This window comes from Cataglyphis hispanica, chromosome 2 (assembly GCF_021464435.1).
Source record: "Cataglyphis hispanica isolate Lineage 1 chromosome 2, ULB_Chis1_1.0, whole genome shotgun sequence".
In the NCBI taxonomy this organism is placed as follows: Eukaryota; Metazoa; Arthropoda; class Insecta; order Hymenoptera; family Formicidae; genus Cataglyphis; species Cataglyphis hispanica.
The window spans coordinates 12,759,100-12,786,294 of NC_065955.1; the positions used below are offsets into that span (position 1 = coordinate 12,759,100).

The 27,195-nt window shown below is 32.5% G+C and overlaps 1 protein-coding gene across 6 annotated transcripts in view; it reads right to left on the reverse strand.

Annotated features, from left to right (window-relative positions):
- Positions 1-27,195, reverse strand: part of LOC126858896 (FH1/FH2 domain-containing protein 3) — a 164,928-nt gene that overhangs the window by 31,680 nt on the left and 106,053 nt on the right. For all 6 annotated transcript variants that reach the window (XM_050609559.1, XM_050609556.1, XM_050609555.1 and 3 more), the window contains 3 exons: positions 12,975-13,033; positions 4,082-4,149; positions 1,707-1,812 (listed from right to left, as the gene is read on the reverse strand). In XM_050609559.1, the coding sequence (XP_050465516.1) occupies positions 1,707-1,812; positions 4,082-4,149; positions 12,975-13,033 (233 nt within the window). The remainder of the gene's footprint in view (positions 1-1,706; positions 1,813-4,081; positions 4,150-12,974; positions 13,034-27,195) is intronic.

Here is a 27,195-nt window from a genome sequence, read left to right on the forward strand (position 1 = left end):
TCACATAAATAATATATCTAGAATATCATCAAAATTCTGGAATTCGCGCAAACATGTGAAGCGCATCAGCGACATATTCGTGCCGGTAATAACAATGAGGGTAAAGCGATTTAAGCACATTTCACCGACACAAACATTAATCCAGCCATTATCATTACAGGAGAGAGTCATAAGTTACGACATCAAATCTCATTAAAAGATTAGATATAGATCGCACTGAGCGCAATCAACGCATATCGAACATGCACCATATACTTTATTACATTTTCTATAGTCTTTAAATAGATCGCTAAATTTAGCGCATAGTATCATTTATAATCATGCTGCACATTAGTCGAAGAATTTATCGAGAACAAATATGATTATTCATTATAAAATAAAAAATTATGAATTATAAGTGAATGGTTAGAATTATTAATTATCAAATTATACTTGAATATGCGTAGGATAAATCAGTTTTCACTTTCAAAAAAAATTCTAAAATCACGTGCGCGAGTTAAAAATCTTTCTTTATTGCATTTTCTATTTAATCTTCTAATTTTCCATTCTAGGTTTTTTGTATCGCTTCATCTTCACGATGTGCTTATACCGGCACGACGAATGCGTCGCATAATGTAGAATTAACGTGTTCGCTAACATGTCGGGCCGACAGTTTACGGAGCACTTGAGCACGGTGGTGCCCAGGATGCCGCACTCGTAAGGCGCGATCAAAAGGCTCTATTCATAATTCGCGACGCATCTCGCGGTTTGACGAGTAGTCACGAGCCACCGTGGCTCCCACGTGTCGACGCTTTCGTAAACGCGGTGCGTTAACACTTACACGCAATATCGCCCTTTCTCCCCTCGTCGGGCCTTTTAGACGGTAATATCATCGTCGCCATCGTCTTTCTTGGAAAAGCAAAGACGAGGACCAAGTTGATGCGCCCCACGCTCGTTAAACGCTGGCTGCATTATTCGCCGATATTATCTTATCGTTACTCGTGAGATTGCGAGACGAAGTCTACCCGCGTCTACTACGAAATCTCAACGTGCATACGCCGAACAAGGTCGCATCGTTCCCTTAACTTAATTTACGAAGCCGTTTACAGTACGACTTTCCCGTCGACTAATTGGATGCACCGTCTTTATTATGCGGAAGCTGCAGAATAATTATCTTTTGCGTTGTTATCCGCAGTGACAAGCTCCGTCACAATAGTCATTTACAAGTTAGACAAGTTTTTGAGAGATTTGCATAAAGAATGTAATTGATAAAAATATTTGATCACACTTCTATTCGATTAAAGTAAAATTTTGTATTATTCAAGATATATAATTAAAGACAAATCAAATAATTATGAAAAAATATTAATATAATTATTGTCTAACTTTTCCAATTATTAAAATAAGCAACAAGTAATCAAACACACCATCAAGAATAATGGAAAAAACGAAATTATGTCTTTAAACACTGAGCTGAACGCGTATATTTATTCTCCAATATCTCTTTTATGCAAGAAAAATTATACAAAATATTCTTTCTTATACTGTTATTTTTTAAATTATTATATGCTCTCACACAGAAAAATTCCAGTTCAATTTTAAGTAAATAAAGGTCTTACTAATAAAAAAATAGTTTAAGCGAGAAAGATCTAGGATTTCTCTTTATTGAAGTAAGCATTAGAAAAGTGCTATTCTTCAATTTTTTGATTAATGAATAGACTACTCACCTCGTAAAATATAATTTTGGTAATTCTGGTCAGCTTCGCTGCTGACTTTGATAAGACAAGCAAGTCCGTCATTTTGCACGAACTCGTGCACGAGATCCTTGTCCTCCTGGAAAATTGAAATTCGCGATAAGTCGGCTTGATTGTAACTTAACGTGGCGACAACATAAATCCATGTTGACGTACTAAATAAGAACAGTTGGCGGAAGTATTTTCCTAAAGATCTGAATGCATTATTGCAGCTAGACATGTTTCTTAATTGTATCAGAACAGAAAGCTTTTAGCCTGCACAACTTGCTAAATTATTGCATTACATTTTAATTAATACATTTGCGTTGCGCGTGTAACTACTTTACATCAAAGTAAAGAGTGAAATAAGTAAAATTAGTGAAAATTGTTTGTCGAATATTTTCTCATATGATAAATAGCTTCATTCATATTTATTAATATTTTAGAAACAATTTTTACCTTTCTTTTTCGATCAGTTAAAATTCTCACTTTAACCTTTTCACACGTTCCTTAATTTTTTTTTTTTTTTTTTATTTTACTTTTGTAAACGTGCACGAGCTTTCTAACAAATTGAGATGTAAGGGAAACATCTAAAAGAAGAACTTAACGCGACTGCGCGTGCTGATATCCGATCCTGACGGCGGCGTGATTTACCTCTACACTGCTACCTAAGCCCAACCCGTCCCGTCGCAACCGACGTTAAATGGAATTAGTTATGCCGCTCCGGGCGCAAAGTCGCGGGCATAATGGAAAATCTACGAAGTTTGATTAAACCTCCTCGTTTCTCCGAGAACGCCGCGCCGTGGCTCGTTCGCGATCTCGTCGGACTTCTATGATTCGCGTACATACTTCGGTATATCCCTATGTTTCCCCTCGCCCCTTTCAGCTCCACCAGTCCCTGAGATAGCGGAAGTTTACACGGGACTTAGGCGCCACGTAGACTCGATTAGCTCGGCGGATTAAGAAGCGAAATTGAACTCGTACCGATGCACTTCCTCGATTCCACGTGGCGCGAGAGAAACTTGGAATCGGCTGAAAGGAGAATAACAAAAGGCACACATTCGCGTTCGGAATCCAATGTCTCGTAGAAGTAATTATGAAATATGTTCATACACGGCGTCTCGCGACTGGATTAGATATCAGGCGGACCTACAATTGATTTTCGCGACGGTAAATTCGATTAGCTGTACGGATTAACGACGGAGGATGTGCAAGAATACGAGAGATATACGTGGTCGTGATGAAGACTTGGAATCCGCGATAGCAATAATCGGAAAGGGGATAGGATCGTTAAACGCGTGCAAGATTTAATTAACTCCTCCGATGTAAGCATAAAATTAATTCGGAATTTCCAATAATCTCGTCCTTGAAAATTGCACAAGACGAAAGAAACACGGGTGATAGATAACTTGTAGATAAACGAGTCGTTTAATAAATAAGTTGAATTTAAAAAAATGATAAATTTAAATCCCGAAAAAAAAAGAAAAAGATAGCAACGTATTTCAACTAACATGCTATTCAAAAAACTTATAATACAATCTTCCTTGATAAAAGGGGTAATATTACCAGGCGGAAAAAAACTGTTCGCGCAGAAAATAAAACACCGTTATGGGATAAAAAAGGAAAAATCGTTATTTGATAGAGAAGTGCGGTTTCTGTGAGTACACCAAACTCTTATATATTTTTCAAATATTTAAAAATTTAATAATGGTATGATTTTCAGTAGAAAAATAGAGAATCTCTTAGATTTTGAGTTCAATCGTCTTCTCTTATTTTACATTTCTTAATATTTTTTTAACAAAATATTTTTTTTATTAAATTTCTATTATTTTAATTTTCTATTAATTTTTTTTAGTTTAGAAAGTAAAATAAATACTAATTGAATACGTAATATATAAAATACTAATATATAAAAAAATACGTAATAAAATATAGTAATAAATCCTAATTGTGTACGTAAGAAAGTAGCACAATCGCACATATTTTCTCCTTTATTCTATAATTATCATTGTACTCTAATTCAAGATAAAGCAACTCGTTTTTATTTGTGGATAGTTTACGAAAACAAATATTATGATTTAAAATCGCCAAATATTTGATCGAAATTTTCATTCCGGGCTGTCAGGTTTTCTCGGAGAAGAGAAGAAAAATTCGTGCGTCTTCGGCGAAGAGGGGGAAAAGATGCACTCGCTCTCGACTCGCCATGCAAATATTTACTCGTCGGACAAGTAGTTTCGCGTAAAAATATCCTCCGCTAGACTTCGTCACGCGCCCCGCCACCCATCATCCATCCTCCTTTATCCATCCAGCTCCACCGTGGCATTCTCTCGCCCCGCTCGCTCTATTCGCATCGCGAATTGTAAACCCACCTGAAAAATCTGCTTGAGGGAGAAGAGAGCCCGTCGCAGCTCGCGGCCCTCGCTGTTCAGCAATTTTTCTGCAACAGACAAGCAACACGCAACCATTTATTATAATAATACCACACGCGCGTGCATTGTTGCGCGCGCGTCCAGGTCCGATGGATGGAGGCCTCTTTCTGCGAGGGTCCCCATTTTCAGATCACGGTACTTAAAGCGCGCCAGTAATGAAGAGGCCGCGTTTACCACGGCGGCCTTCTCCATGCGGGATGATTCCATGCGATCGCGCAAGCGCGCGCACTGCTAATTTGATATAAATTGCTGTCAGATTATTGAATCCATCCCTCGGGCGAGATCGAGAATCTTCGTCATCAGAATATAATTTCAGTATCACCAAATGAAAACAATAAAGTTAATGAAGCGCGGTATTAATATTCCGTAATAAAGAAAATTCAAAAGTTATGAAATAGCCGCGTAAATAATTAATATAATTATTGCAAATTTGTCAAGAATTATTTATGTTAAAAATGTTTAACTTTATGTGTGTATGAATTTGTGTATTTAAATAAACTATCATTTTAACATATCTATAAAACAAATTTAGAGAGAATTCTGCGTAAAGCCTATTTCTAATAAGCCTATTTCTAATAAGTTTGCTTTTAAATAAAATTTTAAAATCATTATGTTTCTTTTCCATCGTGATTAATGAATTCTTATCTGTTAACAATTTCTCTTACTAAAATTATTATTTTATAAACATAATTTTAAATTAATACAAATTTTTCTTGAGAGGCAAGACAATATTTTACAATTAAATCGCGCAAACGTATATTCATTCAACAATACATCGCAAAGCCGTATTTAACATATTCGAATTCATGATGATCCCATTATAAACATTATCAATTTGATAATCTTTTCTTGCCTCTCTCGAATTTATCGGGCATATTTATCAAACAAACGTCGAGTAGTACGAGCATCCTGCGTGTGCAATTAAACAGGGGCCAGTAATTAAATCCAATGAATTTTTCGCAATGAAATTTCCGCTACTTGTTTTTCTCTTTCACCATCCGGTGCGCGATCCTCTTCCAATCATAGCCCACGATTCACCGTATTACTAATAATTGAATTCTATTTCATCAGTGGTGCGGCAGAGTAAATTCAATTTGCCGGCCGCGCCGGGATTTCCTGACTCTCTCTCGCGAAATTTCGCGGGTAGTTCGTCAGGACAGCGAAAAAAGGAAGGAATCCTAGCGGAACACGTTATTGTGCGAAAAAGCGGTAACGCCAATTCACCGTGAATATATCGCGATGGCAATTTTGCCGGAAACAAGGTGAAGCGCGATAGAAAGAAAAAGTCGGGGCGTATTGGTGCGACGTATTACGGGCAGAAAGTATAATAATTTCCGCCTTTGATAAGCGCGCAATTCATTTGCCATTGGCTTCATATTTTATGTACATATCCATACATCACAAAATATCAAAAAATAAATATAATTATTTCTAATTATGCGATATATTCAATCATGATTTTTATTGTTAGTTCTATTAGAATCAGATGTTTGAAATTTTGTTCAAAATTGATCAATTTCAGCTAAAACTTAATTTATTAGGGATTTTTAATTTTCACTATGTACATATTATAGCATATGGTAGAAAGTTTGATACTAACACTGTTTAAGGATGTTTTAGATGTACAATAGTAGCAAAAAATTATCAAAATTAAAAAGAAAACATGTTTTTTATGTTTATACTGTTTGAAAAATTAAAAAAATAAATTCGGGTTATGGAAAAAATTAAAGTATTACAAAATAATATGGATTTTGACGTCTTCGTAAAAGAAAATAGTTGTAATTAATATTTTTCCTAATTTATGGCAAAAACTTTTGATCGTGAATATCCTCTGAAATCAACTGCAAAAAACAATGAAAAACGAGTAATTCATAGAAAGAGAAAAAGAGACAGATAATATTTTTCTACAATTTTTAGTAAATAACTTTTAAACGAATTAGTGGATCTAAATCAAGTTTTGCACAAATATTTATTAAAATTTCCTTAATATGTGTGAAAATTTTTATTTCATTGGTAATATTTTTTCTTTGTCAAATTTGTCAGTAAGCTTGTTGCTACAATTGTTGCTATAGGCGATTTTCTATAAAAATCAATAGTAACTTTAAATTTAAATAATTTCCAAACCGTTAAGAGAATTGTGCTTAGTTTTTGCACAAATATTCAGAAGAAATAGTAGAACAATCTATGAAATTTTAATGCTTTTGTTTGTTGTATTTCGATATATATCACATACATTCTTAAAACTTTTCGTTTGCGATTTTTTACGTGTCTTTGCCAGTCAGAGTTACGGTTCGCGGCGTGGCAAACCCAATTCGCGATTTCTTTCGTGGAAAAGGAGACTCGGCGCGACCGCATAATCCACGACTATCACGCGATCTTCAAATGCATAATGCATGCAGGTGAGGGATGACCGAGGAAGAAGAGCGATGGGAAGAAGGAGAGCGAAAAGGAGAAAGAAGGTAGATATGCAAGCAAAGGTAATTAGGAGTTCGCTGCAGGGTACGCGAAGGAGTCGAGGAGAAGGACGACGGCGAGGAAGAGAGAAAGAGAACGAGCGACGCGTCTTCTAAGAATAGCGGTCCCAAGGCCCCTGGGGCCCTTAGTCCCTCCGTAATCAGTGACCATATAAGCAAAAGTCCCTGTCTCCTTCTTCGTTCCTTTTTGTCTCCTTGTGTCTCTTTGTCTCCGCGTAGTATCTTCTTTTCGTTGCTAAGCAACTTCGCCAACTATGCCGTAATGCATCATTGTCACTCATAGATCCTGTTCCGTTTAATTTTCATTCGTATCAACGGCAGCTTTCAGCATTAAATGACTGCTTACGCAATTTACGTTACCGTAAATGATATACTACTGACCTATTTCCAAAGAGAAAAAATAGAGGGAGAACAACTTTTATTGCATCCGACAAGACATTAATATTCAACGATCAATTCAAATATACACATTTCAAATGTGTATATACATAAATATGTTAGATTTCTTCAAAGACGTGTAAAAATTTAATGATTAGATACAGAATCTTGGAAATATTTAATGACAACATTTTCATGTCATAAAAAGCAAAAAGTTAATAATCGATCAACTATCGAAGACCTTGTATGCATTCTTAAAGTAGATTAAAAAGTTAAAAAAAGAGAATATATTATATATGTATATACCATATATATGTACATGTATATATGTATATATGTACATATTTATATATGTATGTATGTGTTTATATATGGATATATATATATATATATATATATATATATATATATATATATATATATATTTCCAAAAACTTTTAACAAAACGTTAATGTTTTTGGGACACCCAGTATATCTTCGCAAATATCTAATATTAAATATAAAAGAATCATTTTTTTATTCCCAGTCTTATTTTTGGTTAAAGCAATTTTACGAGAAAACGTGTGTGCTCTAGATTAGCTTTATTTTCCAAAATTTAAAATGTTAGACTAGTTTAATTGTTAGACTAATTAAACTAATTGGATCAATTAAAAATGTAACAATAATATATTTCTCTTGTGACAGATGTGTAATGTAATAAAATATTACATCACGACATTTTATAGGATATAAAAATAGTGCATTGCCACTTTTATCTAAAATTATTAATGTTATGGGCGATGCCAATTGGCACATAATGTTACTCTAATGTGAGAATGAATAAAGAGCACATAAAAGAAAAAAAAAATATCAAAAAGATGATTAAACTAAAAATTACAAATCTAATATATATATATGCTTATCCTGTAGTTTATCGTATTTTTTTTCCGTAATATATTTTCGCATTGCAAAAAAAAAAAAAAATTATTTGTATAAAAAAAATTTGATTCGCGTAGATTACTTTCAAAATCTGATATAGAGTTGAAACTGCAACATATTATCCAGTATACTGCAATAAAAATTATCGGATAGATTTTGCCCGAGTTTAATGTTTACCTAAATTGCCACTGCAAACATCTAACAATAAAAAATTTTACAAAATCCTATTTTTTCACGCAATTATATAAGAAAGAATATTATAGAATTCTAATTGAAATATGGAATTATAATCCAATAAATTCAGACTGGAAAACCATAAACTGAGGACTAGTCTATTAAGAATTTGAGAGACATTCAGGAAAATTTTATGATGATACAGTAAGATAATTTAACCCATTTTGCGGACGAATGCTATTGCCAAGTTGCTCGGCGTGAGCGAAATTTGAGTCCGTGTATCGCGTGATATATGAAAACGTGCTCTCGTAGCACGCTTTGCGTGCTATATAATATATCCAGCTAAGCGGCCAACCGCGAAATATTTGTATGATCTGTTTGCGAGCGAAATAGAATCGCGAAATTATCCATCGCGGAATTTCGTGGTCGCGCGATGAATACGCTTCCCCCGCATTGATGTGAGGATGAAAGGCGATTAATATTTCGAGCAATGCAATGCAATAATAGATTTTCAATAAGAATTTTATACGGGCAATATAACGATCTATTATTTTAATGTTCAACAAATGTGCGGTTTACATAACCGAAAAAAATTAATTTCATACACATTTAACGTCAATTTCGTTTTATTGTTTAAAGAGATTATATTGTTAACAATGAAATCTAGTTACATACAACCTAATAATGATATTTTATAAATTCTTCTTTTAAAAATTAATTATATGTATTATGAAATCCCTGTTTGTATCGAATATCTTAAAAAATAATATATAATTAAAAATTAAAATAATAATGCTATAAAATAAGTAAATAAAATATTACAATTTTGTAGTTAATAATATTTTTCTAAATGAAGAATTTCAACTTTAAACATCGTTTTTCATTCCTATTGTTTTTCGAGATATTTTTGTCATTTGAAATAACTTGTATATGTCAAAGTATAGAGAAGAGATACAGGATGTTGTGTAAGATAATTTTCATTACTCGCCTTTGGAAGGCAACCACGTTAGGTCACACAAGGAGAAGAAAAAGAAGAAGAAGAAGAAGAAAAGGATCAAAACGAAAAAGGACGGACAAAGTTTACGAAGGCCGGAGGTACACGAAGAACCGTTAAAATATGTAAAACGGCACGGTCCACTTTAGCTTCCGCTCCTCCCTCTGCCCTTTTGGGACTTCTTCTTTTTTTTTCTTTTTTTGCTCGTTCTGTACCTTCGATTATCTTCTCCACCGCCTTCATAGGGTTCAATGAACCAGGACACGGTGTACCCAATGCAGGTGTACCAACATGTATATTCATTCGCAAATTTCATTCTTTATGATATTCATACTTCATAGAATATTTGCATGTAGAACATTTTAGCAAAATTTTTATTTGCTAATAAATTTAATATAAAAATCTAAACTCGATCACACATAAAATGCTATAGCTTTTTGTCCCAATATTAGAATTTTCTAACAAGAAAAGATAGTTCGCTTGAAGATTCAGTTTTTTAATTATAAAGGATTAAAGAAATTTGTGTTATTACAGTTCTATAAATAAACAAAAAGAAATCTATACATTTAATATAACTAGTTTTAAATAGATCTCTTAAACAAATATATTTTATAATTTAATTATTAATTGTTTATTTTCAAAAACTTTTTAAATATAATAAATATGAAGAGAGAAAAATATTTTTTTAATTTCTCAAAGAAAATTTATGATTAAATTAACTCTTAGCAAATACTCTGCATAATCGTTGCGAACATCGTTACTTTGCTAGGTATGGCAAAACAGTGATTCTCCAAGTCTTGATTACAATTAGTTCAATTATATAAGCAAAATACGTTAGAACGTTAACAAAGCAACTATTACCAGAGAACAACACTGACAGCTGAAACAATTCACAAAGTGGAGAATAATTTACATTTGCACGGCAAAAGGACGTCAGGAATATTTTGCTTGTTTTCAAAAGGTTAATATTTATATAAGTAATATAAATATATTATTTATAGTCAGTTATTTATCTCATTTTTTTTTTTAAATTAGGGTGATCAAAAAAGAAAAGGGCGATCACGACACACCTATTGTTTCTATACGAGCGTCGATAATTAAGGTACATACCGGCAATTGTTACAATTCAGACATAACAAGATTTAATTACAATACTTTTATTAAAATAATATGTTTGTTATAAAATTGTTTATTTTATGTCCATTTTATGAAACAACGAATCATCGCTCGCTCATTTAAAAAGCACATATTTAATTATCAGCACGTATTTAATAAGAAAGATCGTATAAAATGCAACTTGAATTAATTTTTTTGTAATATTTTTAACTCACTAAATCAAGAAAGCTATTTAGAAAATTAATGAAGTGCATTTACTTTCAAAAAAAAAAAAATCTAGATATCTAGTTTAGAAGTCTATAATATAGTTTGTATTGATTTATCATAGTATTCATAAAAACATTTTAATGATGTTTATATATATATATATATATATAGAGAGAGAGAGAGAGAGAGAGAGCATTATCATACTCTTCTACATATATTCTTCTTCTCTTGAAGAAGAAGATTTTCTATATTAAATATTAAAAATAAAAAAAATTTACGCAAATTTTTATTAATTATATCATACTTATATTACTTGTATAGTAAATTATTTTTGCTATATTTTTAAAATTATATGATTCCAAAGAATCATATTAAAACAAAAAATTAAGAAATTCTAAATATTCTCGTAAAATGCTAAATAATTTATATATAAAAATAAACATAAATATTTAAACATTTTTTAACGATGCAAAGAAAAAAAGAGGATATCATATAGCAATAAAAGAAATATGTATATAGACGCTCTCTCTCTCTCTCTCTCTCTCTCTCTCTCTCTCTCTCTCTCTCTCTCTCTATTTGTTATAACTCCAATAAAATTTTTATATTGCTGCTAAGTAAAAAAAATGGAAGGAGTTTTTATTCGACATTTCGTGATTAAGTACTGTCTGTCATAGTCGGTGATGGATGATCGCTGAGCTACGATAAAGGATTAGCTTGATTTTCGCAGGTACAGCGTTCCGCACTCAGCGGTATAGTCGTTACTTTGCTAATTATCAACAGGCAACGGAGCTCATTGTTTACGACATTGTATAATTATGTCACAGTGTGTATTTAAAATGATGGAATTGCATTTTTTTATTTAAAGACGTATTGTATAATAGATGTAATTATACATTCGCTATTCATTGTCCTTATAACCATTCGCATCATTTAAGTCTTTTTATAAAGTTTTGTACAAAGAGCTATTATTAATAATGCAATTAAAAAGTTATTTGCACTTTTAAATAAAAGATTTTAAATATTTTCTAAAATATCGATATACTATGTATTTTAAAATATTGATTATCTATAAAAAGATATAAAAATATAGAAAGCTTGTCTCTTTAAAGATTTGTGCTTCTTCACATTGATATAGAAATATTCTATTATAATAAATTATTATTTTATGTTTTTATCATTTTTTTTATTTTGCCTACATAAATCTTTATTCCAAATGCAAAGATAAATTTAAAATATATTATAAAAACTTATATTTTATTTTAGAGATTTAAAAAATCTAAAAAATGAAATAGTAAATGTATGTGTTAAAAAATTAATTCATGGATAATCTTTTGTACTTATAATTATGAATTTTCTAATTTTTTATTAAAAAGATATCAATCTTGAATTAATTGAAATATTAATCTTAAATGAATTAAAGAATCCATGTTTAAAAATTACAATAAATTTTAATCACGCTATATATTTATATATCTATATAATTTCTATATGAACTTTTATAATATCTTTCAGAAATTATAATTAAATATATATAAATGTGTTTATTTATCTGAATATCAGAAATGTCATCAATTGGATGTAATGTCAATATGATAATCAGTACAAGTTTTACGTATTAATGATATATGGTTCGTTATACGTTTAAATCTTTTGAAATTATGATGGTTAAATGATGTGTTCATTCACATTCATTGATTAGTTGCATTGTCGCTAAGCCAAAACAAGTGATCACATAATTAAAATACTCTAGTAATTTTAAATTTAATTTACAAATAATTATAAATTTAAAAGTATATTTTGTATAATTATTTTATATATTTTAAAATAGTATAAAAAAATAGAAAATATTAATATGTAATTATAGAAATTATTTATATTATATAAAAAAATCATGAATTCAAAAATATATATGACCTAATATTAAATAGCCTCAAACAATTTCATTAATAAATGCAAAGTTAATTTTTTCACGGAAACATATTAAATTCTATTCCATACATTTTCTTAATTAAATATATCTTGATAATTAAAGAAAATTAAACTTTTGCAAAAATATAAATTCAATTTATAATTAAATAATTAATAACGTTTTGATTAAATTTATCTACATCATGAACATTAATTAGCAATAGATTTTCCAATTTTATTCACGTTTAATACATCTCGGAATTTCTATATCTTATTTATAAGCTAAATTATTAAAAAATTAATTAGATGAGATATCCGCATATAAAACTTTTTAATTAAATCTGTTGTATACACTCATCTTATATATATATATATATATATATATATATATATATAAATCTTGATACTTGTATATAAGTATCTTATATACACTCATCTGTCTTCATCTACGATTATCAAAACTCAATGTAGCATCAGCGTTACAGTTAGTGGAAGGTCGTCGTTGTCGGTGAACCGAAACAAGTGACCGAGTAACTAGAACGAGACACGACCCGATGCTGCCAGTTAAGACTGGAGGAATCAACGCGCGCGGATGATCCATCCAAGTGGATCGTGGGAGCCCGTCGCGAGATTTGAATCAGGAATTCACGATGATGGTACTCACCTATGATAGTGTGGACCCTCACGGACAGCTGGGTCCTGAGAATGATCGCGTTCTTCCGGCTGCAACAGAAAGAACAAACAATACCGAGCGATTAGTATCCGAGTTAAAAAATGCCGATTGTTGCGTCGGGTTACGTATTAATATGTAATTAGGGAGGAGGGGAGAAACGAAGGAGAGACAAGCGGAGGCCTATTGCCCCACTGAAGCGCAATTATTATTCGTCCTGCCGCGGATGGATGCTAATTAGTTGCAGCCGCGAATTAATCGCGTTCGGTAATTACATAATTAAAGCTCGACAACCTCCTTAAATAAATCGCATACACTGTGCGAACGTTAATAAATATGTTCCTCTATGGCATGCGGCGAATGCTCCGTACTCAAATTTAGATTTACAAATTTGCAATTGTAATGCGATCTTTGTTTTGACGTAATAGAGCATTAATAGATAATCTGGTAACGCGGTTATGACGGATTGTTTTTTGAAAGTCAACTAAGTAAATAATAAATTGAAAACTTCTGGAATGGATTATTTTATCGGCGTTCCAAAAGTTTCCTATAAAATAATCGAGAAGTGGTAAATATATGTCACCATGTGATTGTAATAAAGCTTCATGAGCGCACTAAAAATTCGCGCAAGTAAACCCTCATAAATTCTGGTTGATATAAATATGGTTTCATAGCAATTCTCCCCGATACATAAATTGGGTTAAAGTGGCGCGACTCCGGCTTCCCCATGCACACACCTCACCTTGAACGGCGCGAACTTTAAGGCCCTGCGAACCTTCCCACGCCACGTCGCTGAGAAACCACGACGACCGTATAGACAATGGCTTCTAGAAAAAGAGGGAGAAAAAAAAAAGAGGCGACGAAGAATCGTCGTTGGCGTAGCGACCGATGTTGTGCGGTGGCGGTGGTGGCTGCGCGGAGATAAGAAAAAAAAAAGAAGTCCAGTATACACTTGTTAATAATGTTTCCGCTCGTTAAATGAGGGAGGCAGAATACGATTACGCGCCCTGAATTTCCCACGAATAATGGCGGCAGCAGCAGTATGTTACAGCGAGACAATCTCCTTTGAATGCCTACAAAAGGCATGGATGTAGAGCGCAACAGGGGACCGATTCGAAATACAACAGATCGAATATACATAACATTAAATGTTGTATTACAAAGAGTAAAATTAAAACAAATAATTATATTATCTTGAAAAATATAAAAATAATTTTTAAAAATATTTAATTTTGATAATAAAATTATATTTAAGCATAATTCCATGAATTTAAGTGCATTGCATTTTGCGATAAATTATCATAAAAATAAAAGAAAAATTGTATTACAATATATAATTTCATGAAATACATAAATAAAAAAACTGAGGATTAATTCAAAAAATAGTTTTGATGAATATATTTAATTAATTAAATAGTAAATAAATAATTAAAAAAGTGAAATAAATACTTGACATGAATACATATTGTAAAACAAATAAAATTATATGCTTAATATCGTAAAATTCTTAATATCGTAAAATATGTGTAAAATAATCCAATTCGTGAAACATAAAAGGATTCATGATGATATTCCATTATTAGCCTTTCATAAAATTAAATTATACAAGCAAATAATGGCCATAAATAGAATTCATTAAAAATATAACAATGGCTGTATTCAATAAAATGCAATTTAAAAATTCAAACATTTCATTAATATTAAGATCATCTAAATTATAACAACAAAATATTAATAAAAGTCGTAATAATTTTTCCTTCCTTCTAACTTTATACATTGCAAAAACACGCGTTTGAGAACATTCGATCTGTTCGATGCACCGCATTAAATGATATATCACCAGGCAGCAAAACAAGCTGCCGCCGCAACGCGACGATATTCCAGTGGCAACGACCGCGAAGGGTTAACAAACTCCAAAAACGGAGGTTGCGCGAATAAATTAAAAAGTTTCAGGCACGAGGCCAAGTTCAATGCCGGGTAATATCGGCCGGGTGCGCGTGTTCAGATTCCTCGTAAATACCCAGCCGCTGTCTTTAGCCCTGACCGATTCGCGATAACTCCTTTCATACGAGCGTAATAACAATTTAAAACGGTCGTCGCATGCATAGCGAAATGCTTCGGTGTCGTAAATTCTTTCGTTTTTACGATTCAATCATTATATTGTAATGCTTAAAAGTTAAATTTAAGAAAGGAAGTAAATTTTGATTTTATCATTTTATTACAATTATCGGCGTATCAAAAATTGGCTTTATCATTTTTGATAAAAAAGATGTTTAACCGTACAAATAACAAAAAATAGGCCCTTTATAAATAATAGGTCGTTCGGAAAGTAATTTCGTTTTTTAATTTTTTTTGGTTTTTTCTTGTTTTTTCTTTTTTTTTCTTTTAGAGAGAAAAGAAAAAAAACAAAAAGGAAATTACTTTCTGAACGACTCATACAATCAAAATTTAAAATTGTGTTTCTATTTAACAGAAGAAATTCAAATATTCCAAAATTCAGAAAAACTCGAGAGCAGAATCTCACATGTATATATGTATGTGCGTGCGTATGTATACGTGTAAATTAGATTTTTATATATATTTACTTTTTATTAATTACAGACGGAGAGGCAGCAAAATGTTCAAGCCATCAATATTTTCGCGTGCCTAAGAAGGTGAAATATCTTCTCAAAACGGATATCGTAACTTTCTCGAGGAAACAACGAGCGGTATCACAGAGCGCAGAAGGTCGCCAAAATCTACCTGAGAAGGGCAGGAGAAACTCTCATGCAAATGCGATTTACCTCCGACGTGGCTACCGCTGGGTTACGAGCAGCAAGTGCACCCTCGGGAAAACGGGAAAGCGAAGCCGAAGTAACGTTCCCGGCAAATGAAATGCAAAATCCTGGACGGCGCGAACGTTCCGGGAAAACTTGGTCGTCCGTTACATTGGACGACGAAAGTCTCCCGGGTACGAAAGGATTTCCAATCTCTCTTAATAGCGCATTAATCGTGATTCCCCGGACGAGGGTGGAGAGCGAAATGGCCGTTTCCCTTAAACGCGATAACTTCGTTGGCCGACAGTTTTCAATTGGCAAACGACGCACTGATGGTCGGCGAAGTTGTTTCCAATATCTGTTATCGATACTCTCTCCGCCTTTTACTCACGCGCTCTTTAATTCAGAAGTTTGCGCGCCGCGAAGTTCCGGAACATGGAGGTAGGTACATCGAGAAAAGCTGCGTCTCGATCGAGCATGAAATTAAAGATGTTCGTGCCGAGAAGTTTGCGCGACCAGGAAGAACTTGGAGCTGACTTGTGTTAATCTTTCATTAATGTACGGAAGTTTTAATTGATTATACGATGCAAATACGTTCTTTCTTAAAATAAGATATATTGAATATACTGTATTATACGCTCTTTATGTAAACGTACATCGTACAGTGTTATAAGAAGAAAAATTTCTCTAGATTAATAGTCACACACAAATATACACAAGAATATTGATAAAATATGAAAGTTTACATATATAATCAATTAAATTAAATGTTGATGTATTATATCGAAATTTTAATTAAGATTTACATACTAAAATTCAACACAATATAATTAATAAAATATATTAATAAAAAAATAATAATAAATTAATAAAAAATATATTAATAAAAAAATAAAAATCTTATTATTATAAATAAACATATATAATATATACATTTATAGGCAATCATATTTATCAAAATATGCAAATTTTTATTTTTCCACAGTATATTTTAAAAACATAAATCCGTCGTTCGTTTTTGTAAGAACAAAGTTCATTGATTCCAAGTATACTATCGTGCCATTCCCAACTCGAAATTCATGGATGGATCGCGATGAAGATTAATGATAGAGAGATCCACCTGAATCCGAATCTGAGAGGAGAGAGAGGCGATCGATATTAACCCGCCGCGACCTCCCAGTTTCGTTTATACCTCGATCCTGAAGACGAAAGAGAATCGAATAATCCCGTCGTCTTCTCAACGACTTGCACAGCTGATCACGAAACCGCTCTCCCGGCAAGAGCGATTGCGAAACGATTGCGATGCGCGTGCGAGGCTATCTTCCAGTTTCAAGTACACACAGGCCGCGAGTGCTTGCCTCGCAAAGTTATGCAAGAACAAAATAAAGCAACAGTTAAAAGTTGCCAAGAAAGAGACGATTCATCGACTTTAAAAGCGAAAACACATCTCTGAAGAGAGTAATTGAAAGTCGCATTGCGAGAAGAAAGTTATTTCACGACAGTTGGCTGAGTTGGCGATTAGTGTCACTAGGGATGATTTAACGGAGAAAATTTTTTGGGACATTTTCCGGTTATTTATTGTGGAACATGCTAATTTCTGGCGCTATGTCAAAACAATAAAAAGACAGAGATAACAGAGAGATATGACAGTAATATTAATATCGCTTATTTTTGTCAACTATCTCATATGATTATTTGTAAATTTTGTTGTTATTGCATTAAAATGATGCAATATGTTATACCCGATTTTAACTGCAACAACAAACATTGCTATATCTCTTTTATTATATTATTCTCTTTATTCTCTACGTGAAATTCTGTTCAAATCATCTGTCAAATTTAATTTCTACAATTTTTATAAGAATTGATTTTATATCATTTTACTGCAAATCACATGCAAAGTTTAAAAAACAACTGATACGAAATCTATCTTTTTCCCTCCCCGTGTAAAACACTGTCTCCTGTTAACGAGCACTCAAGCAGCTAATATATTCCGGCATATCCGACACCAGTCGGTCGGTATACGGAAGGGATGAGCGTAAAGTGCGCGCGTGTTGGTCGATTAACGGTTGTACAAATAAAGCTCGTCGACGATTGCGTAACGATCCTAGAGACGACGCTTAAGGTCAGGTCTCTCTCCCTCGGTCGAGACCATAAATCACTTAGGAATTAACCCCTCTAATTGGTCCGCCAGTATTTAAATCGAACGCACACACGCGATCATAAACAGGAATGTGACTGTGTAAACGTGCACATGTCGCGATGAGCGTTTCTGAGCTTCTTTTTGTGCGTGTGAATCGAGTTAAACCGAGCAAACCAGGTTGCCGAGCGTTCGCGATTTTCGTAGCTTTCTGGGATCGCGAAGCTAATTAGCGCCTCTAGCCATTCGAAAGAGAACGAGAGAGAGAGAGAGAGAGAGAGAGAGAGAGAGAGAGAATTGCCACCGCTAATGGAAGCAACGTCTAAATTAAAGCGATGCATTCCCCAACATTCCCCAACATGATAGAAATCGTGAAGAATTTAGCGTTCGTGACGAGCAACGTCGTACAAGAATAAAATTACACCCGGCAAAAAACACCTTTCGAATAGCAGACATTTGGCTTATTCGTTAAAGAGAAATGTATATAAATACATAAAAAGAAATATTCTAGAGAATCACACAAGATCTTTCCAATTTTACAATCTCTTCGATAAATTTGCCAGTCGCGTAGCAAAAATTCAACGACAATTTCAACGATAATTATGTTTATGTTGTGCTTTTACAAGGTTATTTTAGTAGCTAAATAAATTTCTACAAATACAAATTTTTGTTTAAAAGATTAAAATTTGCTAAATAAATTTATCCTATTTATATTTGAAGTTTAATTCATTAAACTTTTTTAATATGCAATGGCGAATTGTTCTTGACTTTTTAATTGAAATAGTAATCATTTTCAAATTTAAAATTAAATTTTTTTAATTAACAATAAGTAGAAAAAATTATCATTTATTATTGTTTCTTTCATAAAATAAAAATAAATTTTATTCATATTATATAAATCTATATATTATCTATTATATACGACTACTTCTCTCTCAAAGATATATAGAAAAAGTTTGAATAATAGTTTGAATATAATTAATATGACAATTATGTATTTAAATTTTCACGTTAATTATATTCTAACTTTTATGTGACAATATATTTTATACTATTGATCAGCAAAATCTCAACGACGATTTATTTGATTTTAAGTGGGTATTTTTTTGATGATTAATAATGACATCCGTGACACACATAACGATCCCTAATCGATTTTTTTATAGAATATAAATATGGCATTAATAATTTTAAATTAGTTTCAAAAGCTCCTCCTTTTTAAATCAATAATTTAATTAATTTACATGTAATATATATATATATATATATATATATATATATATATATATATATATCACACTAATAGTGTTAAATTTTTATTAAATAATATATTTAGTTACAATTAACTCAATAATAATAATTGCTTGTTATCTGCATCCATATAATTTAATACTCTAAAAGCCTTCAATCTTCCATATTACATAAGTTTGTAATATTCCGATTTAAATTTTTGCAAAACAAAGACGCTACATATTTCTCAAATACATTAAAACTTTAATAAAAGATTAAACAATCTAAAATTCTAACTATTGAAATTAATACATGAAACTATTATTGAACATAATATGTAGCATACATTAAATATGTAGAAACAAATATATATAGAAAATATTAAAATTTGTATATCACTAGCATTGTCACCGTGGGCTTGAAAGAATTAAGATAAAAAAAGCTGCGTACACCAAGCTAGCTTTTTGGAATGCGATCGCGGGTGATCGATGATCGATCGATTTACGCGACATCACGTTTTTAGGACGTCGCGTCGCGCGAGTATTGGCAAATATCGGGATACTCGGAAGAATTCAATGAACCCGAAGGAAATGAGCGGCTGTTCCCTTTCTGCCCTCACCTCCTGAAAATGGCCGAGTCATGGCTCGTGATCGTGCCTCGGACACAAACGATCGACGAAACGCGCGGGAGTGAAAGTCAAGGGGCCGACAATCGCTGCGGAATGTCATCGAATCATGAACAAGATTCACAAGTACATTTCAATCCGGAATCCACGCATTGCGTCGCGTCGGCAACTCCGATTACGTTTGACTTTTGTCGCTTACCACATAGCTCTCCATCTTTGAAGTAAATTTATATCTAAAATGCTAACGATAATGCAGAAAAAAAATTTTTTAAACCATGATAATTATATTCTAAAGAAATATAGGTAATGCGCATCAAAGGATGCAAATTATATTTTATAGAAAGCTTTCTCTTTAAGCGCCATAGATGACATGAGACTTTCAATAATCACGTTATGTTCTTCTTGCATTAATCTCTCAAATGCATTAGACTGTTCACGTAATATCATTCGAAAGAAATCACTCTTCGTCCTCACCTGAAATTTATCTTTATTTTAAGAGTAGCGATGTTTATAAATGAGGTGTGCTAGAAATACAAATCAGTTTATGTAAACTAAAGTAGAATGTCTGCTGACGGGTTAATTGTGGAATCGAAACCAGAAATAGTCACATAAAAGTCCGTTAGAAGCATATATACGGTACTAATGAATTATTAATATCGTACAGAATTCAGGCGTGAGAAAAACAGAGTAAGAGGAATCTGTTATAATCAGTATATAATATGTTGAATCAAAGTCCATTGATATCTCGGACGCGTATCTCTGAGAGAAGGATGTAAGTTACGATATCGGGATCAACTTCTTTAAAATTGTAATACAAAAAATCCCAAAAAAGAAAATTCAGATATCCCACAATCTTGTTCATTCAACGCAGCAGTTGAATAATTGCCATCTTTTACGATAAAAATTTAATTCTACAAAAAAGGTTCACTTCTTTAACTGACTGAAAATATTAAATAAATGCAGGTATAAAAAATTTGAAAATAAAATGTATAAATTTTTGTCGCACATAAAGTTCGGCAAAATGCGACTCGCGTAACTTTATATGCGGACATCGATATGATTTATAGCCACTGAATGTACTGTGGAATCAAAGATATCGATGTATCGAATATGTGTAGGATCCAACAAATATCTTTAAATGATTGATTTATATGCAGAACTTGACGAGATTGTAAATACGCGAATAGGATAAACGTCATAAATGTCAAAAGTTGTACAAAAATTTCGTATCAATTATAAACCATACGTCACGAAAAAAGTTTCCGTTACATTGTTATTAGCATAGTAATGTGAAATATATCGTATTCTTAAAAATTATGTTTTTCGAATCGAATCACACGTAACGCGTAACATCAAAAATTTACTTAAGTTTGGCGCGACATCCGGTATGAATATGTATCTGTATGCAAATACATATATACCTTATATTTCTCTCAGATAAGATATCATTCTTGATAAAGTTCTTACACATGGGGCAAAGTACCGTTTCTCATCGTATAAGAAAAATAGCGTGTTATTGAGTCGCAACGTGTACGCTATATGCAACTGCATTGATGGAAAATGCATCGCGAGTACGAACCGTAAACTGAATTCATTCTGAATTCACTGTCGATCGATCTTGCCGAGATACTCCGGCGCTTATGTGAGGCAACTCATACGCGCTCATACGTCCCAATTATTCAAATGCACCCCCGAACGCGTTGCACCTGTTGCATCCTAGATGCAGATGCATGTTCGAGGCATCGAATCATATCAAACATGCATCTATACATAACTAACACCGAGAAAAAATTTCTTCCTTTAGTAATAATCTTCGAGCAATTGCTTCTCTCTTTCTTTTTCTTCTTCTTTTTTTCTTTTTTTTTTCTCTACGACTTTTCCTTTTTCTAAAATTAGAAAGAAAAACATAATAACATTGAAATAAAATTTGCGTGATTCCAAAATTCCAATTCTTTCGATGTATTGTTTACAATCATTTGCAAGAGAGAGAGAGAGAGAAAGAGAGACAGAGAGAAACAATATTTTTATATCTTTCATATATATTTATTTATTTTTAAGATATGTGTAGAAAACAAATAATATGGCTACAAAATATACGTTTTTTTTTTAAATTTCCCCAGATATATTTAGTTATTATACTTTTAGGTATACAGCACGCGAATTCACATCTGCCATGAATTTCTGAACTATTCGATTCCACTTCAATATAGCACCTCCAATATATCATCTAATATATCATCATATAAAATCCAATATTTCTTAGTGCAAAGTCACCGCAATTGACTAAATTTATATTAATTCTCTGTGATCATACACAATTCTTTATTTAAAAAATTATAAAAAATGAAAAATAAAATATAACGTAAATGCTGACGACCAATTTAATTTGCTCTTTGTTATTATTTTGCCAGACCAAATAAACAAAGATGATAAAAAATAAATGATATCTTCTGTTGAATAAACAATAAGAAATGCTCTTTTGGAGAAAATTTTTGTGTTTCTTTCAATATTTAAAAAATCTACTATTGAGATAATATAGAGAACATCTAATGTAGTATCTTGCATATAATCCAGGTAAAATATTTTATGACAACTGTATATATTTTATGATAAATTTAAATTTATCTTTAAAATATTAATAAGTATTTAAAATATTTAAATATTAATAATAAAAATTAAATATTTAAAATATTAATGCATTTTACCATTTATTATATAATATAAGTTATCCAATTAAATCTTGGGCAAGTCCACATAATTTTTATACAATTTTCAATAGATGTAAATCAATGAACAAAGAAATCCTTATATAATCGCTGCTAAAATCTAAGGGCAATAAAATCGATCGATATTTACCAATCTGGCGGCATCACGTTGTCGCAATGTCATATCACCGAAATGACCTGAAACCGACGATGCACTCAGCCCAATCTCACTTTCGATCTCGCGAACGCGTTAAGAAAGCACCAGCCCGTGTCGAAGACGCGAGACTTGAGAAACGCTCGCGGCGGTGTCGGGGTCTAAGCAACGACTGGGGCTGGTACCGGAATGGCTTCTTGCCGCTTGGTCCCCGGCGTTCGCCACAATAGAAACTAGTGGGAGATCAAAATGCTGAGTGGTCGCTGTGCCCGTGTGTGATGCACACTCGCATAAATGTCTACATACTTGCGTTACACGTAATATTCGCCTTCGCCTACAATGTCGACACGCACACACCTCGCTCGTGACGGATTATATAAATGTGCACGCGTATATGTAGGGTTTATCATTATCTTTTACCGTCCACGATTCATCGAAATTTTGCTTATAACGGGAATGCGCTTTATTTTGACTAAATAAATTATTATTATTCTAATAAATCGCAAAACTATTATAATAATCGATAGTTGATTTCAAATGAAAATTAATCTTTTCGAGAAAAATCATTAGATGATAATTCTTTTTTCAATAAAAAAATTTTGTCATCAACATTATATTTTTATGTCATTCCATTATACAAGATCACGCGAAAAATTATTTTTATTTTTTACAAAATTAATTTTGATTTTATTATAATTGAAAAATTACACATGTTTACGTTATTAACATAAGTGGCATTTAATTTATTTTATATGGAGTATAAATCTTTGAATTTATGAAGATTACTGTACCTCGAGAGGAGAATAAGAAATCACGACGATGCGGTGGTGTGTTCCCTGTATCCGTGCAGACATGCGGAGACCGACCGGAGTCAGCGGCTTACAAGGTGGATCGCATGAGCAAACGACTGTTTTTCTTTTGCGTTTTGATTGTGCCGCATGTATGCACAATCGCACCCTTGAAGCGTACTGCGAGAGTATCGTCTTATTACACACAAAGATTTTCCGATGAAGAAAAAGGAAGTCTAATGTGAGCGTTCCACGATATTCACTTTGTAATTCTGATGATATAAACGTATCAATGTAATATTTCTAAAATATACAAGATAAATTTCAATGATGATATCCGATTGTACTTGAAGTAAAAACTTTCTAAATCTAATTTCAAATATAGATTCTTCACGCTTTCTTTATCTATAGAATTTTTAACGAAACTAAAGAATGAAGCTTTGACAAAAATAAAAAACAAAGCTTAGAGTTTAAAACTTGCTAATTTTTAAATCGCTTATTATATGTATATTAATTTTACAATTCAACAAAAAATTATACAATTATATTAATTCAATAAAGTCCAAGTTTGTTATTGTCAATTCCAAATTCAACAGAGAATACGTATGTAAAATACAATATATTCTATATAACATAACATAACATAACATTGCATAGCTTTATATTCCATAATCATAATTATTCTGATTTCTAAAAATAAAAAAATCAAATTCATTAAATCCATTCTACTTATTTTTCTGAACAGCACTATATATATGTCAGACATTTCATCGATAATATAAGCGCGCTAAAACGGCTTATTAACATACTCCAGACAATTGCGAAAAACAGACCTACTGTATTTAAGTTTAGTAGTACATGCGCCAATCGATGTGCGCTAGCGTTTAATTTACTTAACGTAAACATATGCAAGACGTACACGCTCCGGTAATTACGCACGCAATTGCACTGGAGGTCCCTTAGGGCACGTCAAGGTCGAACGATTGCTCAGTCCACCTCGGCATCTCCCCAACGATTTCGCTTTTTCATTCAAGATCACCACCACCGATCCAACACCGATTGACCATGAAAGATCTTGACGACTAAGAAAACTCGAATTCACGCGAGCATGATACCGGTGCGAATTCATGGTCGACCGCAATTGCAACTGTTCAGAAACTTTGACCGGATTTGCAATTCTAAGAACAATATATTATATACTAAAAATAAAATCTTTTTTCATCAAATAAATATATTTTGTTAATTTTAATTTTTTTATTTAAATAAATGTATACTTTGTTTCCAAAAATGTTTTGTTACATTAAATAAATTATTATTTGCATTAACAAAAAATATAATTTTCAATATAAAATATTTGAAATTGTAATGTAAAAAAGTATTTGTTTGAAGATAAATAATTATTTATTAAAATAAAGAAAACCTATGTTTTTAAAACAAGCAATCAAAAATTAAAAAGTTTTTTTTTTAAAGTAATTTAATATAATAAAGATAAAAAATTTATAAATAATATTTTGCTATTATTTTATATTTTAATAATTTAAATATATTTGCTATTTAATTGAAATAATTAATTCTTTTGCAAGTATTTAAATAAATAATTCTCTTACATCAAAAATAAATTTTTGGGGATTTAATGCTTTTTTCAGCGTAATATATCGCTTGAAATCGTAAAAATATTGTAATAATGATAAATGTGCCTATCAAAATAAATCAATGAATCGCGTTGTCACGTGACACGAGCTGTGCGACAATCATTTTAATAATAACGATGATCCATAAATTTTCCCTATCTCGTAAAATGTTATATCTGCGTCGATGAGCGCATAGTAAGGCAACACTTTTCTCGGAGAAGCTATGTTATTTTCACAGGTGCGATTAACGCTGTCTGCCCGTCCCAACTCTTTACAGGCTAGATGATGCTATCCTCCATTCTTATCCCGCGAAAAGAGTATACGTATCTCTGCGGCGGATACGAGGGTGTACGTCGACGGATAAAGCAACTCGTTAATCTCCGGTTGTTAGCCAAGGTGGGGAGATACATATCTCGAGGTTTCTGTTGCAGACGGATGATTCGCCGAGACTACTACTATCGCAGTAACCACCTCGCTTACTCGCTCCATGAGGAAGCAACGGAGTCAGGGAAAGAGCTCGCGTATACTACAAAGTGTAAGGAAGAACATCACTATAGAAGGAATTTCGACTCGTTAATTATCTCATGGATTTTACTTATCCGTAATTTTAAACATAATAAACATTTCATACATGAACGTAATAAACATTTCTTCAGAGAGAACTAAAATTAATTTTAAATTATCGTTAATAAAATAACGTTATATTTCGCAATCTGGATGTATGGCTAATTTTCGATGATTAGTGAGCGAAAAAAAAAATTATTCGCTTTATAAAGCAGCATTCTCGTGCGCGAAGAAGAGAAGAACGACCTCGCGAACGATCACGCAGTGCTTAGAGTTAAAAGATGAGGAAAAGCCTCAGGGCCTCGCCGATCGCTCGTTCATCGAAACTCTTAACGATTACAAATGACTGGCGGTCGTTCGCTTCGTTACGGCCTTATCTTCGGCTCTTGTAATTCATACACGAACGACGGAGGTGCACGAATTTCGGGACGTTCTGTTTTTGTTCGTGATGGGAACCGAGGCGACGGCTGGTTTCTCTTTACGACTGCCTCGAAACCGATTCAGAATACTAAGAACCTGGCAATGCAGGTCGAGAAAACGAGGTTTCGCTTTCAAGAGGTTTTAGCAAGTCCGAGAGGAAAAACAATGAGATTCCGCCAACGAGTTCTGTACGAGTATGAGAGTGACTTTTTGTGCCTTTTACGCTTCGCGCTCAATGAATGAAACCCGCAAAATAACAAGACAATTATCTACTTCTCCGAAGCAGAAACATAATTTTAAATAATTTTATTTTAGTATATATATAATGAAATAATTTTATATATATATCGGCGATTTACTGAATAATTCTAATAAGCTAAAGTCTGCGAAAAATAACTTGCAACCATTCTTAAAAATATTATTTATAAAAATATATTCACCTATGTATTAAAAAATTTAATACTTATATTTGAGAAGATATATTTAACAGATTAAAGAATAACACAAAAAACAATTTTGTGCCAAAAAAAAAGAGCAAAATTAAATCCTTTACAATAATATAAGACACAACTTTTTCCTATAAAAATAATTCTTTCATTATATTTCATCAATTATTAAAATTCATTTTATGTATTCATTTTATATTTTATTCTACGCTCTAAAAAAGTCATCAAAATGTAATCTTTAAAAGCAGAACGAAGAGTCATGACATCGATAAATTTTAATCGCGATTAATTCCGAATTCACCTAAACTCTCCAAGGATCACAAATGGGCCGGCTAAATCGGATAGAACTTCGTCATGTCCTTATCTATGTGTCTCTCGCGTGCCATTTTAAGCGGCGTTAAGAAACTTCGGTATTCCCCGGGTCCGCTCTTGATAACGCGCATTAATATCAAACTTATTACTACGGGTCGCTCACATTCGTGTCGGCTGTCGTGACAGTCCGCGAAAACGATATCCGCTATCGTTGAGCGAATCGAGCCGCAGCCACTTTTCGCAACATCGATGCAGATATTCATCGTTAATTAATCCGCGCTCATATGTTATCCTCTGCGGCGCGTTAAAAAGGCGCTTACCCGGCGGCTTATAAAATATGGCGAGGCGACGGCAAGGCAATTAATCGAGTTCGGCCGCGTCGTAACGGTAACTAATACGGCGACAATTAATCACGGGCCGCTGGTAATCCATGCTCATCGATAT